Here is a 14271-nt window from a genome sequence, read left to right on the forward strand (position 1 = left end):
AAAAAGTAAGTGTTTGGACTTGTAACTGAACACAGTTGTATGTTTTTGTTTACTGCACGACTCGAAAGATTGACATGTAATAAAAATGAGTGGTAATTATAGAAACTGCCACATGAGATTTATTTTTGGTTTGGTTCCATGATGCTATGGCTGCTGAAGTTGGTATGTTGTTTCTCTGCTCTTGGTTGACCCTGATCCAAAAAACAAACAAACTGAAGAGCCCCAACAAAATCCACCCAGCAAAATCCCCACAAAACAAACCAACAAGCAAACAACTGCTGCTCAAAACACAGCAAGTGTCACTAAAGTGGATTTGTCATTTTGCTTGTGTTTAATGGACATCTGAAAGCAACACTCAGGCTCTTCCTTAGAAGTGTGAATCTTTGATGGATTTTTCTCCCTTAAATCTATTTCAGATGTATGAGTCCTACCAGAGTCACTTGTGATTTTACACTTGACCTACAGATACAGACTTCATATTTTCATAGCAAATCTGTAATTTCAGAATGTAGAGGGGAAAAACCTTAAGTGTTCAGTCAGAAAATTTAACTTCCACGTTTAACTACAGCCATGTCTATGTAGGAGTTGCACTTTTGTCAATTATGTTATTTCTATGTGTTTCTGCATTTTTCTGGCATTAAATGGGATCTCCACAGCTGTCTAAAAGTTGGGCAGGGTGAGGTCTTAGACTAGGACTAATACTAGAGGTATTGACTGCTGGTTATGATGCTGAAGAGCATAGGTAACAAACAACTTTCTCTATGAATTAATCTAAAACTGAATAGAACATGTTGTCTTGTTAGAGCCAGAGCTGCTTGTCAAGGATGGGACAGTGTTGGTAATAGCTATTTTAGTTTCCCTGTCATAGGATCTGAACCTGTTAGCTCCATCATCTGTCAGGTAACTGCTGGTAGTTTAATTATGTGCTTTAGTTTTGTTTTGAAAGAAAACAGAGGAACGATTATTGAAGGGAAAGTTTTATTTCATTGTAGTGAATAATGCACATTCAAGGGCATTGGTAAGGATTAGTGTGTTTTCTGTATCTGTTGACTTGCTGGAGTAAGTTTGGTTGTTGTTGGAGTCTAAGCCCCACATAGCTGCTCACTGGTGGGATGGGGAAGTGAACTGGAAGAGTAAAAGTGAGAAAACTGGTGGGTTGAGATAAAGACAGTTTAACAGTTAAAGCAACATAAAGAATTCACAGAATCAGTCACAGAATATCCTGAGTAGGAAAGGACCCACAAGGATCATTGAGTCCAACTCCTTGCCTTGCACAGGATAACCCCAAAAACTACACCATGTGTCTGAGAGTGTTGTCCAAGCCCTTCTGAAACACCTGTTTCAGTGCCAAACCACCCTCTGGGTGAAGAATCTTTTCCTAATGTCCAGCCTAACCCTCCCTGACACTCTGACACACAAGTCATACAGGCACTGATGTGATGCTGCATGCACTGCATGGATCTGCTCTAGCCCTTTGGCTACAAATCCAAAGGAGTGGCAGATCCTAAAATTGGGCACTTTTCTAGAACCACATATGCAGAACAAGATGCAAGGGGACCTAAATAAACTCCAGAAGTTGTTCAACTTCCTTCACTACCTCCCACAGGAAGGCAGGTGCTCAACCATCCCCAGGAAAGCTCCATCGTGCTTAGCAGTCACTTGTGAAGACAAATGCCATCTGCCCAGACTTTCAAAACTGCAAATAAATCCTCAAGTTACAAAACAAATCAGCTTTGTTTTACAGTGGTAAATAATACACTTCAAGCTTCCTTTAGTATGATACAAATTGGAGGGTGAATAAACCAAATAATGTCATTCTAAATCTGAAGCACTACTTAGATTTACAGTCCAGAATTGATCCTTGACATGAATCAAACATTAATGTTTTGTAGACTAAGTGGTCTAATAGGAGTAATTATAAAATTTTTTAAAAAGTCACCAGAAAGCAAAATAAAAAATTCCTCTGATAAAAGAATCTGTATTTTAAGTAAAGATAATTTTAAAAGCTATTTTTAGGAAATGCTTCTAGGAAAAAGGAAAAGAAAGTGATTTGTAGCTGAATAAAAATTAGTGAAGTGTTCAGCCAAAGGACTTGGGTTTAGTTCTGAAATGAGACATGACAAGTTTTCATTCCCCTTGCAAACAAGTGACATCCTTATACTGGAGATGAACTGTGTCAGATGAGCTGAGGTGCACCACACTTTGTCAGACCTGTCAGCTTGCTTCCCACTCTCAGGAGAGAAATATTCAGCTTGGCCAGGAAGTGTTTTTAAGGGGAGGACTAAAGTCCTCAATTTCATCCCCAAATCCTGTGGGAAGGTGGAATTTTTCCAAGTCAGGTATGTTTTAACATCAGCCGTATCAGGACATTCCGCGTGGAGCCTCCTAAGCCACTTGGTGTTCCTCAAACACCAACTCAAACTGATTGGAAGTCCCTAGACAGCCAAGCTCCTTGTTTTCCAGTAATTACCTGTACTGTAGGAAAGGTGTGAGTAATAGAGGCTACAAGGTCATTAGCAGAGAAGGAGATGAAGTTTGCTAGTCAATTGGAGATCATAGCCTTCTTTGTTTTCTAGGTGTTGGGTTGCATCAATGAGATGATTGCTTGACTGTTACTTGGTTTATATGCTTTTCTTTGTCCTTTGTTTCTATGCTAGGGTTTCTTGCTGCTCCACACAATATTAGAATTTCTTGGACTTTTTTTCCTTCTCTCAGTGTTGAAATTGTTAAGCTGCAGGTTGTTTTACAGTCTGTTGGAATTCCTACCCCTGGAACTGGCTGCAGCTCTTGTCCAGGGCCAAACTGTCTTTCAGTAGAGGCTTAATTTCTTTAAGTAATTGGAAAAAGCCAATTTGAGTTTTGCACTCCAGATCAGAACTTCTCCTTTTGTCTTTGAAGATCTGATCTACTAACTTGTTACAGTTGTCTGTTGTTCCCCACCCCCAGGAAGTTTAATCTTCTCAGTGTCTTAAATTTGTTTCTTTTTTAATTTTTACAGACTGAGACAACTTTAGGCCTCAGTTCATATCAACAGAAAAGGTAAGCATATTTCTGTAAGTTTCATACAGACTTTAATTGCAAGATTGGTGATATTTTTCGTAAGAATAATTAAGTGTATAATTGTGAATAATAATACAAAGGAAATGAAACTAAAATGTAAACCAGTTTTTCATATTGGACAGCTAAATGACAGAATCAGAGAATGGTTTGGGTTGGAAGTGACCTTAAAGATAATCCTGTTCTACCCCCTGCCATGGATAGGGACACCTGACACTAGACTAGGTTGCTCAAAGCCCCATTCCAGATTTGCTGTCTGTCTGTTCCTCTCTCTTGCTGGATTTTGCATGGATCTTTCCCTGAAGTATTTTTCTAGGTGATCTTTTTCCATGGCATTTTGAACAACAATGTGTGACTTGTCTGGATGACTTGTCTTTCCTTGTGCTTATTAGAGATTATAATATCTTCTTCTTCTTGGTGTAGCTTGCAGATATTTCTTCCCTATTTAGAGTTTACTTGGTTCCCTGATCTGCCTTTTAGCACTAATTGGAAGGAGGGAAATGAACTAGCAATGTAATTTGTTTTGTTCTTGCCCATGCTCAGGTTACAGTGCATCTATTCAAGCTTCTCCCTGTTCTTTCCCCACCCTTTGCCCAGACACCTCCCTTGGGAATTGTTGGCTTGGAAGTTCTGATATCAGGAGTATATTTTCCTGATACAGGGTTAATATTGGCATAGCTGAGCCAAACACTATCTGGTTTTAGTGTAAGGGAAAAATTTGTTGCTAGTCTTTTTATTCCTGTGCATTTATAGCAGCAGCTACTGCCACTTACTGAAATGATCAGTTGTTTGATGAGAGTCCACTTTCTCACTGATCCTGTGATTAATACCTGTATTTCTAAAATAATTTTAACTATAAAAAAAAAAGTAACATTTTCTGATATATGCAGCTCAGCCTGATTTTTAAATATAAAGTCATGGATGCACTAAGGTTGCTTACACAACATTTTTGGCTAGAAAAAGTCTTTGAGGTGGCTCTTTCGAGGATATTCTGGCACAAAAAGTACCCACTGTGAGGTATTTGCCTTTTTGTCATTTTAAAAGTTCACATGGTTGTTTTTAGACACACTTTATTTTGATTTTGTGGTAATAGAAATAAAGTAGTGGCTTTCTGAGAGTTTGTCCTGCTAAATAAAATCGTGAGGTCTCTTGCTGTTTCACAGTTTAATGCTGTTGTCTTCATTTCTTGACAATTTATGGCACAGGAGAGGAAATAAAACCCTCTAAGCAACTGCTAAAGTAATGTGGGAAAAATACATGTGGAGTATGCTTAGATTTGAATTTTCTACGGTAAGAATTAAAGATGTTGCAGATAAGATTCCACAGAGCACAGACCTCCTCCAGAAATCCCAGAACAGCTAGAAAGGTAAAGTGAGGATACAGAGAAACAGTTGCTGCCCAACTTTGCAGAAATCTTTAAATACTGTATTTGACAAGCATTTCCTTCATCTCCAAATGCAAAGATGTACATGGATTATCTAAAATTATGAGTGCTTAGTGCTCTGTGATAAACAGCAAAACATGAGAGAGGTGCTGCAGAATGTCCTTAAGACAGAAAAAAATTGTGGCTCAGCACAGATGGAAATCCATATCACCTACAGCCTCTCCAGGCATTGCTATTTTGCCCATTTTTGTAGCTGCCTCTGTGACAAACCTTACTGAGACACGAGGTTGTGCTTTAGTGACTCGCACTGCTAGTAGGTTGCTTTGGGTAGTAGCAGTACTGGAGTTAGTAGTTGGGGTAAGTGCCAGGTCACTGGGATGACAGAGTGGGTGAAGAGTGAGAGTAATGATCATGTTGGGGACTGTGTGTAGTTCACTGCTCTCAAGTCTCATTTTAAAAACTCTCAGAAGGAAAAAAGTGTTGAGACCATCTGAAATCATAGGTTTGGATGACTCCTGGCCAGTTCTTAGTCTGCTGGAGCTTGTTGGCAGATAGCAGTAGTCCTCTCTTCCAGATGCATCTTTTCCTTTTTGTTGTTCTTGACTTGAAAATTAGCGAACGTGGAGGGGTAAGGAAAGAAAAATGTGTAAATTCTGCTATAAGACCGGGAGCCATAGTTCTGCATGCATACAGCAGTAATTAACTTTGTCATTATGCTGTAAAGTTGCCCTACCCATGGGTGTATCCAGCCTGCAGTGAGCCAGTGCCCAGCAGAGCAGACATTATCATCATTTCTAGTCTGCTGCAAGTTGACTCATGTTGGGCCTTTCAGTATGCAAAGTTTGTGAATCCCAATATTGCCTGTTCCCATTTGAATCTCATTACAGTTGTTACTCTACTACTCTAGTTGGCATTCATGATGTTGTCGCTGCCTTTACCAAACTTTAACCATTTAAAGGTTCTGTGGGACCTGACTGGCTGTGCAGGGTAAGATAGCTCTGTGGTCTGAGAAAATGCTGCCTAAACTTTTCATGTGTGTGGAGAATTGTCTATGTCCTGATTGTTCGAGTTAGGTCAAGTTACTTTGATTGTATTTGAAATGCCTTTTAAATACAGGTATTAATGATGGCTTTTGTAAATACTGTAACTATTCCTGATAACTCTTCCATAAAAGGATTTGATATGTCCTTTTACCAATAGTTACCAATAAAAGAAGTGCTATCTGACTGTTCAGAGTTTAAATTTGGAAGAAATTGACAGCATTATTTTAAAACTCATGATTTAATAAGAATGTTTTCTGTTTAGTGTTCTCTTGACAATGGAGGTACAGGAGCTTTTTGTCCTTTTTCCTTTAAAAATGCACTCTAAATGGTTTTTGAAATTGGGCTGTAAACTTTGAAGATATACTGTCCACTTGTTTTATCCTTTCAAGATGCCACTGTTAATATACTTTTCCAATTGTATTCTCTTATGTCCAGTGTCTCTGTAAACTTCATTTTGTTGAGCATTTGTTCTATGAAGTTTGGCTTTAGCCTGAGAAGATACATCCATGCTCTCCTTGACAACAGCACTGAGGCACAGCAACGTTTAGAAGTAGCAAGAATTGTGATTTTTCTGTAGATTTGAACAGTTTTCCCTGTTAATGCCTTAAACCTTCCCTTCTGTTGTATTGCAATCTGCATACACAACACATGTGCACACACAGACGTGTCAGCACATACTAAGGGTGACTGTAGTGTGCACACACAGACATGTGTCAGCACATACTAAGGGTGACTGTAACATGCCTATTCTTGCCCTGAGAGTGTTGTACTTCTTTTAGATGAATAAAGCAGTTTTTAATGACTAAGCTCTAAGTAGCGTTGAAGATGCTTCAACATGCAAACTTAGAGAGCTGTAAATTGATCAGCAAACATAGATCTCTCTGTATTGGACCTGGAAGTGTGAAGATTCAGTTGTGGAATTTTAGAGTGAGTCATTGAGACATTATATTTTTATTTTCACAGCTTTTGATTCATTATGCTGTTGTCATTGCCCAGATCTGTGCTATTAGAGGACACAGTTAAGATTTTTGTACCCCATTCTTAAATGTTTTCTCCTGTAAATAGCTTCCTTGTTGAGGTGGTTCTGGAGTATAGAAAGCCATCTGAATTTGATCAATGATTAGTTTTCCTGGATTTCTGCTGAATGGAATGGGATTGGGTGAGTTCATAGGACAAGCCACGTGGACCTGCCCCTTCACTGTCCTGGCTGTTCCTCTCTTGGGGCAGAACTGGCTGGTGCTGCTGCCCTGGCTGGGTTTGTGCAGCAGCTTTGGTCGTGCAGGGCAAATATCTGCAGCTCTGTCTTTGGGCTCTTGGGATTGCTGCAAAGTCAGAAAACAAGGATCTGAAAGAAGGATGCAATTTCTTTATCAGTAGCAAAATCATTGGATGAAAAAATGGAAGCTGTTGGTCTTGAGCCATTCAGGGGACATTGATCCTGAGCTAGTCTTTAGCCTGTCATGTTTATTTTTTTTTACAATATTCTCTCCCTCTTTTGTTTTGTTGTATGAATATGATTTTTACTCAGCCCAAAATGAAGTTTTACAGAATTAGAGATACTTAAGTCTGGTCACAGTCACATCATTCTGAATTAAAACAAGTTTCAGTCAATGAAACTGGTTTGTATTTTGTCCTTTGCTGTGTGTTATTGATTGTGCTTTGTATAACTGTACTGGCAAAATAAGCAGTAGTAAAGAATGCTTCCAGGTACTTTGTTGTCTTCACTGCTGGATAGTTTAACTGCTATTTAAACTTTGGTCTTCATCTGCTAGAATCCTCCTAATGAGTTCCCAGTAGGAGGTTAATATAGGCAGAGCTAAGGAATGTTTCTAGAGCAGAGTCACCTTCTGCATGTTGTGAGTTTTGAACAGTACAGACATGGCCATGTTTTCTCCCATGTGACCTCAGTACCATCAAATGGGTCCAAGATTGTTTATGTACTAGTGTAGAAGCAGCTAGAGAAACTTAATGATGTGTATGTAAATGACTGTTACGCGTTGGACAATATCCAAAACATCTCTCATAGCAGTGTTTGGATATGGCTATGAAAGATGATGTCAACCTATTTAGTCATCATTATATAGAGGGAAAGTTTGCACTTCAATTATGTCCATTTTCGAGATATGTACTCTGGGATAATCTTTCTTGGAGACACCACATAATCCTGTAAGTGGCTGGTAAAATTACAGTATTCTGACTGGACAAGTTTGTTTTGTTTGTTTATTCTTTTGAATTAGTTACTCTATTAGCACTAATGAATGTTTTGCTAAGAAAGGGCAATTTGAGGTGGGAAGGGAACAAAAATGTATGATTTACTAGTGTCTTTTACAGCATTTAAATTTCTCTTGCAGTGTATCCCTGTATCGGGGAAATTGCCGACCTCTCCGGTTTGAGCCACCAATGCTGGATTTCCATGAACAGTAAGTTCAAACGTCTTTTCACCTGTCTAGTGAGACAAATAAAAAATAAAGCAAACACCAAACCCAAGGAACAACAGCAACAAACCAACCAAGCAAACAACAAGAGTATTTACAGCTGAGCGCGAAGGTTCCGTACGGAGATTGTGTTCGTAGATTGTGGATGTCATTGACCTACATGTCCCACAGAGCTGGTGAACATGGTCCTAAAGGTTGTGTAGCAGCACTGTGTCAGCTGCCATGGGTCTGGGGGTGTGGGGACCTGTACTTACTTTTTAGGCACTTGTACAGCTGCTGTGCAGAGTGAACAACTTCACAAGTCTGGAGCTTAATGTACTGAGGTGAGATTACCTTGTACACAGCCCATGCCAAGGAGTATCTGCTCTAGTTTGTGTGTTTTACTGTTGCTTTGGTGGAAAAAACCCATCAGTGGAGCTGCACTTACTAGCACAGTAATGTGGAGTTGGGAAAATACAGCCCCAAGGAGAACCAAAAACCTCCAGGAACCTTGTTCCACACTCTCTACCTTGTAGCTGGTTGCTCTTTCCATTTTGACTTCCTTAAAGGGAGGAGGAAGGAAAAATAACAATTCTATCCATGTACCTCTTTGTAATCAGTTCCTCTAAGAAATAGTTCAGCTTTAACAGTTCAGCCTGGAAGAATGAAGACAGCCCAGGTATGCCTTAGTTTCCCCATCATGGATGAAAACCTGCTTTATTTGCAGATGAGCCACACATTATTAATAAAAATACAGCCCCCCTTTTCTGTCAGAAAGGCTGTTGTACAGTGCTGATGACTGCAGAGATGTGCATTGACATGCTGTATATGTCTATGTTTCAGAAAGAAGAGATGCTGTAGTCTGTTGTTTGCACAGAGTAGCTTTCCAGAAATACCTTTTATACAAAAAAAGTCACTAAATAACAAAGCTGTATGAAAATACTTCATTTTGCATAATTTATTTGTGCTCAGTCTAACAAAATTGTAACTTCTGATTAAAGACAGAATAAGTCACTCTGTCTCCTTGTACTTTTTCCTTCAAAATTTCCTTTGGCTTTTGATGTTGTGTGTTTTTGTTGTTTGGGTTTTTCTAATACCAGTAACTGGTTCTAGGTAAGAGGATATTGAGTTTCTAAATTGAAGACCAAAATACCTAGTGGTAAGCCCTTCTCTACTGCATCCCTGCTATAAGAAAATTAGGTTTTTATTAACAACTCATGCTGATGAGTGCAGTACAAATTGAAACTTGTAGAGCAGTGTGGTTTTTTGTTAGAGTTGCTGTAAACTTACCTATTGATCGGGTTGTAAGTTATTTTCTCTCCAAAAAAATGTAGAAGATTTCAGTTCATAGTAATTCCAGAATTTGACCTTTGAAATGTAATTTATGCACCTCTTTCTACTATGAATAAAGTGTTGATGTGCTCTGAAATATCTTGCTTTTAAAGGTTATCTAGAGTTTGCATATGTATCTGGAGAAAGCTACATGTGCTTCCTGGCTTTGTGGATTTCCAGAGATGATTTTTTTTCCCCTCTTGCTAAAAGTAGATCCAAGACAGTATCATAAATACTTTAAGTTGTTCTTCATCATATTTTGGCTTTTAGTGTAAGCTGTTCTTGTCCATGCTAAAGGCATTGAAGAAATGCTGTAGATCTATACAGTGCTAAAGTAGCACAAAGCTCTTAGCAGGGAATGCAGAACTGCACTGGGGGATTGCTGCCAGATAAAATGGGAACCAGTGTGTTAGATCTTGACTAATTATGTGTCCTGTCTATTTTTGTTTCTAAGAGTGTATGATAATTAATTTATCTGCTGTCCTTTAGGTCATAATCTCAGGCAGAAATTGTCTTCTGATTTATTAAAACTTGAGTCAGATGTCAAAAAGCAGTTTGAGACAAGGTTTAGATTTGGAGCCCCAAAGCCCAGTTTAAAGTCTGTGAACCAACTCCCAGGAATGCTGAGGAACTCAGCCTTGTGGTGGGAACAAGCTGCAGGTGCCAAGCACCTTGGAAGTCAAATAATGCAGATTTAAACTTGTGGGGTTTTTGCCTTTTAAAACAGTCAGGGTTTACACATTGAAATTCTGGCTTTTCTGCCTTTGTTACTAATGGAATTTAGGAAAGGCCTAAAATGAATCTTTCATTTCTGAATGAGTACTATAGCTCAAGGGTGTTTGGTTAATAGGTAGCATGTAGCATTTAGTAGAGCAAACTTCTACTTCGTATTTATGCTGAGCTATCAATATGTATCATTCCTAGGCTAAAGGAAGTTGTAATATTTGTAATTAATTGTAAGTTAAGCCATTCTTCCTGTGACATTTTGGGCCTGCTAAGAGTGGGGGGGTTTAATCAGATGTTTTAAAAACATGCCAACTTAAGCAGGAGAAATATTTAATAAAAGTTACTTTATCCAGGGATCTCAGAAAATCAGAATCAGTGTGAAGTTGATAAATAAGTGCTGTAGACACACTTCATGTGTTCCACCTGAAGATGAGATTACAATGGCCTTATGTTTCTGGTTTATAACAGTTGAGGGGCTTTTTAATGCTGTTTTAGCATGAAACAAGTACTACCATATTCTACTGCTTTGAAGGCAGTCCAGGCAATCTCACTTGTATCAAAGGAAATGTATGCTGAGTGTTAGGGTATGCAAATCCTCAGCTCAAATGTTCTCTGTGCACATTAAGCCTCTGGGAATGGGGTGGAACTGAGACAGGTTTCCATATCACTGCTCCAGGGGAGTGCTTGGACTCGGTCTGGAATCCTCATTTGGTTGTTTAATGTGTAAGCCTCTTGCTTGTGCTTCTGAAGCAACACCAGACTTTTTCTGAACAAATTCTGCAGCCTCTTGGATAGCAGAGATCTGGGGCTTTAGAGAAAACAGACAAAACAACCTCCACCTAAAACCAGCTCCACAACTAGCTGACTTCATTCTTACCTGCTCTCTGTTCTTTGCATTCTCTCTTTTCAGCTGTTACTCTTCCTTGTTGTGAGATAGAAATGGAGTAACTGGGGGGTTCTGACATACAAACCATAGCCACGAGGTCATTTTGCATTGCTTTGGGAGTTGACTGCTCAGAAGGGATTTTGACAGAACAGTCATTACCTGTGTGGCTTTCTGTGTTTGACAGGTCTTCATACTAGAGGTCTTGCAGTTGGCCCATCTGGGGGAAGACTGAACAATACTGTTGCAGTTTTGTTTATATGCAGTTTATATTCAGTTGATATTCATTTCTTGCACCTGCTTTGTGGGAGAATGTGGGTCTTCACAGATCTTGATGCACTGCCTTCATCTTTGTTAGTTCAACTCTTTATCAAAAGTAAAGTTTAAGTTCCTCACAACTAAATTTTTTGAGAGAAGTAGCTTTTGATAGTGGAGCACTTGGGTATTGAGCATTTTAGGATACTAACACAATATAATCTAGAGCTGCTTGCCATCAAAATTTTAAAATGTGGAATGTTTTCAGAATGAAGTTGACATCTTCCCCCTGTTTCATGGAAACTGTTAAAAATGTATAAAATGATGCTTTTGGCAGCAGTAACGTTTTAATCACTGATCAACATAGGCTTCTGTGGTGAATGGAGGTTCCTGCTTCACTCAGTTTGAGCAAGGTCTCCTCAGACAGAAGTTTCAGGACAGTATTCTCAAGTTCTGTCTTTCAGTTTTCTGCTGATAAACAATCTCACTTTGCCTTTCCTTTGAAGTGTTTTCATTAGGGGATTTCTGTAATGTTTTTGTGTTTCTTGTTTGTGAGCTCTAGTACTTAGCAGGATATTCTATAAAAGCTTGAGCTGGCCTTGAAAACAATGGCTTGGCAATGTTCAAGTGTTAGAGACCTTGCAGGTCTGGAGACCTTGGGGCTTTGCATAAGGGACATACTTTTCTTGTGTAGCTTTAAGGACAAGATAGTGTTTGAATGGATGAAGATCTGGATAAAGCAGCCACACTAAATCTGGTTTTGTATGCCTCCCTTTGAATCTAGACTGCACTGCTTTGAGTTATCTTCTCATTAGGTGTACCAAGAACAAGAAGACCAAAGGTCAAGGGAGTGTTTAGAAAGTCAAGGCATATAATGGATGTGCTATACTGCAGTGAAAACTTCTATCCTTGTAAGGTTTTCCTGCTGTAACACTTATGGTAAAAGAATGGAGAATGATATGTTAAAGTATTTGAAGTTTTCCTGGGCTATAGAAGAAATGTTTGTATCTACTAGATATGGTAGATAGAAATGTCCTTAAAGCCATGGGAGTTACTTTAAGTAGCATAAAGTTAGTATAAGTTTAGCAAATTGGTCTTTTTTCTTCAAGAACTCTAAACTCTTAACAGTAAACAGTGGAGAATTTTAACAACTAGTGAATTTATTCCAATTGATAGTTACATTTTAAACAAGTATATTTACAGCTGATGAAAGGGTCTGTAAGTTGCCTATGATGTACAGCCAAATGTTTATACATTTCATACACTTCTAATGTGTGAGAGTTTGAGATGGTTGGAATTTTAAAGAAATGTTGCAAAATAAAATTTCCTTTCCCTTGGAGTTTGTTAAATGTGAGAAGCTGTTGACAGTAAATTGACATTTAGTCCAGATGTAGCTCAGGTTTTGTTTGCATATTGTGCTAGACTGCAGAGTCATGCCAAAACAAATAATAGTTCATTACACCCTTAGATTCACTCCAGTCACACTCGGTGACATGGGTGGATAAACTGTACTGCTGGGGTTTTGCTAATTGTTTGGAAAAGGTGTGATTTTGTTATATGGAATCTGAAGTTAAATTCCTAACATAAAATGGGATATTTGATCTCTTTAGCGTGTGGCATGGACACTAACTTTTTGTCAGGTATAACATACAAGAACTGTCTCTGTTTGTTAAAAGCTGGAGAGATCTGGAAGCTAAGAAACAACTGATTTATAGACTAGCACATACACTAAACCCAAACCCTTCTGTTTTCTTTTGCTTTGCTGAGTGGGAGATGTATTTGCATTCTCAAATGGATGTGTTTCAGTTACTCTGACTTCAGCTAAAGAAGCAACTTGGCTGTGTCACTCAGCCAGCAGTGTACATGGTTTGGTGTGAGACAGGAAGAATTCTCTAGTCACTGGTCCTCTAGTTTTGTACATCATGCAGACTCCTTTTGTCTTCAGAATGGGGCACAAAAGGCATTCCCTTTCTGTCTCTAGCAGTAACCTTGTAAGACCAGCTTGTTTTGTTTCTTTTAATTAAAAGTGGCTGGATATGTTACAAGTCAACACCCAAGTTCTTACTGTTGGAGCTTGTTCACTCTGGTCTGACTGGAGAACTGTCTTCACTGGCTCGGGAAGTTCACATGTATTTAGAGACTAGGAGAGTTTCCTCTGACAAATGGTTTTAAAATTGTTTCCACAGTTGCCAGAGATGGAGGGTAACCTATTTGTTAAACTCTCAGATTTGTGAGTTTACCAGAATTGAATCTCAAGTATATTTATCAATGTTCCCAGAATTCCAAAGTGTAACTGAGCAGCTTTTGGTTGGCATCACTTCCCTCTCCAGTCTCACTAGAAAGATAGGAGATGGAAGGGGAAGAATGTATCTGCTGAATTGAGACCCTTTGCTTTTCAGTAACAGATTTGTGTCACTTTTCATAGATTGAGCATTTTACAGAGATGTTTATATGCTGTAAGAAAAAATTAATTACTCTTGTAATAGGGCATTTTCTCAGTCCATATTTGCTTCACAATGAGCAGCTAGATATTTTGGCAAATTAAGTTGGACTTAGTGACACAAGGAGTCATCTCCCCAAAATTTGCAAGAGCAGGTTAACACTGTTGAAAGAATCTACTCTTTGATCCCTGGAGCAGCAATGAATTCCATGACAAGGACATACAGTACACTGCAGATACTAACCCAGACTTTGGAAAGAGTTGAGTTGCAGCAGTGAAAAAATGAGCACAGGCTTCTTTACCCATCTGAACAGGCACCTCACCCTTGTTAATTACCATCTTCTCATCTAGGTTGTGCTATCAGGCTTTTTATCAGTGTAGGTGGACCTAGCATTATGCAGAGGATCAGGAGCAAAGTCTTACTTGCTTTGACAGTTCTTGTTTGCCTGAAGCTGTGTGTCTGTACCAGCTTCTTGCAATGAGAAGTGCTGGCTGTGTCTGCTCCAGGAAATTCTGCTGGAAAATTTGGCATCAGGTAACACTACACTTGTGCAGCTCATGGTGGTTTGATAATCTGCAGTTTGATAATCTCCCTTGTGAGATTATTGCTTGGGATGTAGGTTCATTAAAGGTGTCTGGTACACTCTGCTCTTCCTGGATTTTACCATGTCTGATGCTGGGAGAGCCAGGGGAGGTTTATCCTGTCCCTGTAGATTTGGGCTAATGTCAAGCAGAAA

The 14271-nt window shown here is 39.0% G+C and overlaps 1 protein-coding gene across 1 annotated transcript in view; it reads left to right on the plus strand.

The window, feature by feature from the left end:
• The window catches only part of LOC103811527 (transmembrane protein 131-like), a gene marked incomplete at both ends in the record, with an annotated part of 44624 nt that overhangs the window by 7645 nt on the left and 22708 nt on the right, over positions 1–14271 (plus strand). Inside the window, 2 exons of the mRNA XM_009084505.1 lie at positions 2999–3039; positions 7836–7904. Of these exons, the coding sequence (XP_009082753.1) occupies positions 2999–3039; positions 7836–7904 (110 nt within the window). The remainder of the gene's footprint in view (positions 1–2998; positions 3040–7835; positions 7905–14271) is intronic.

Source organism: Acanthisitta chloris, unplaced genomic scaffold, assembly GCF_000695815.1.
Source record: "Acanthisitta chloris isolate BGI_N310 unplaced genomic scaffold, ASM69581v1 scaffold21351, whole genome shotgun sequence".
NCBI classification, from domain to species: domain Eukaryota; kingdom Metazoa; phylum Chordata; class Aves; order Passeriformes; family Acanthisittidae; genus Acanthisitta; species Acanthisitta chloris.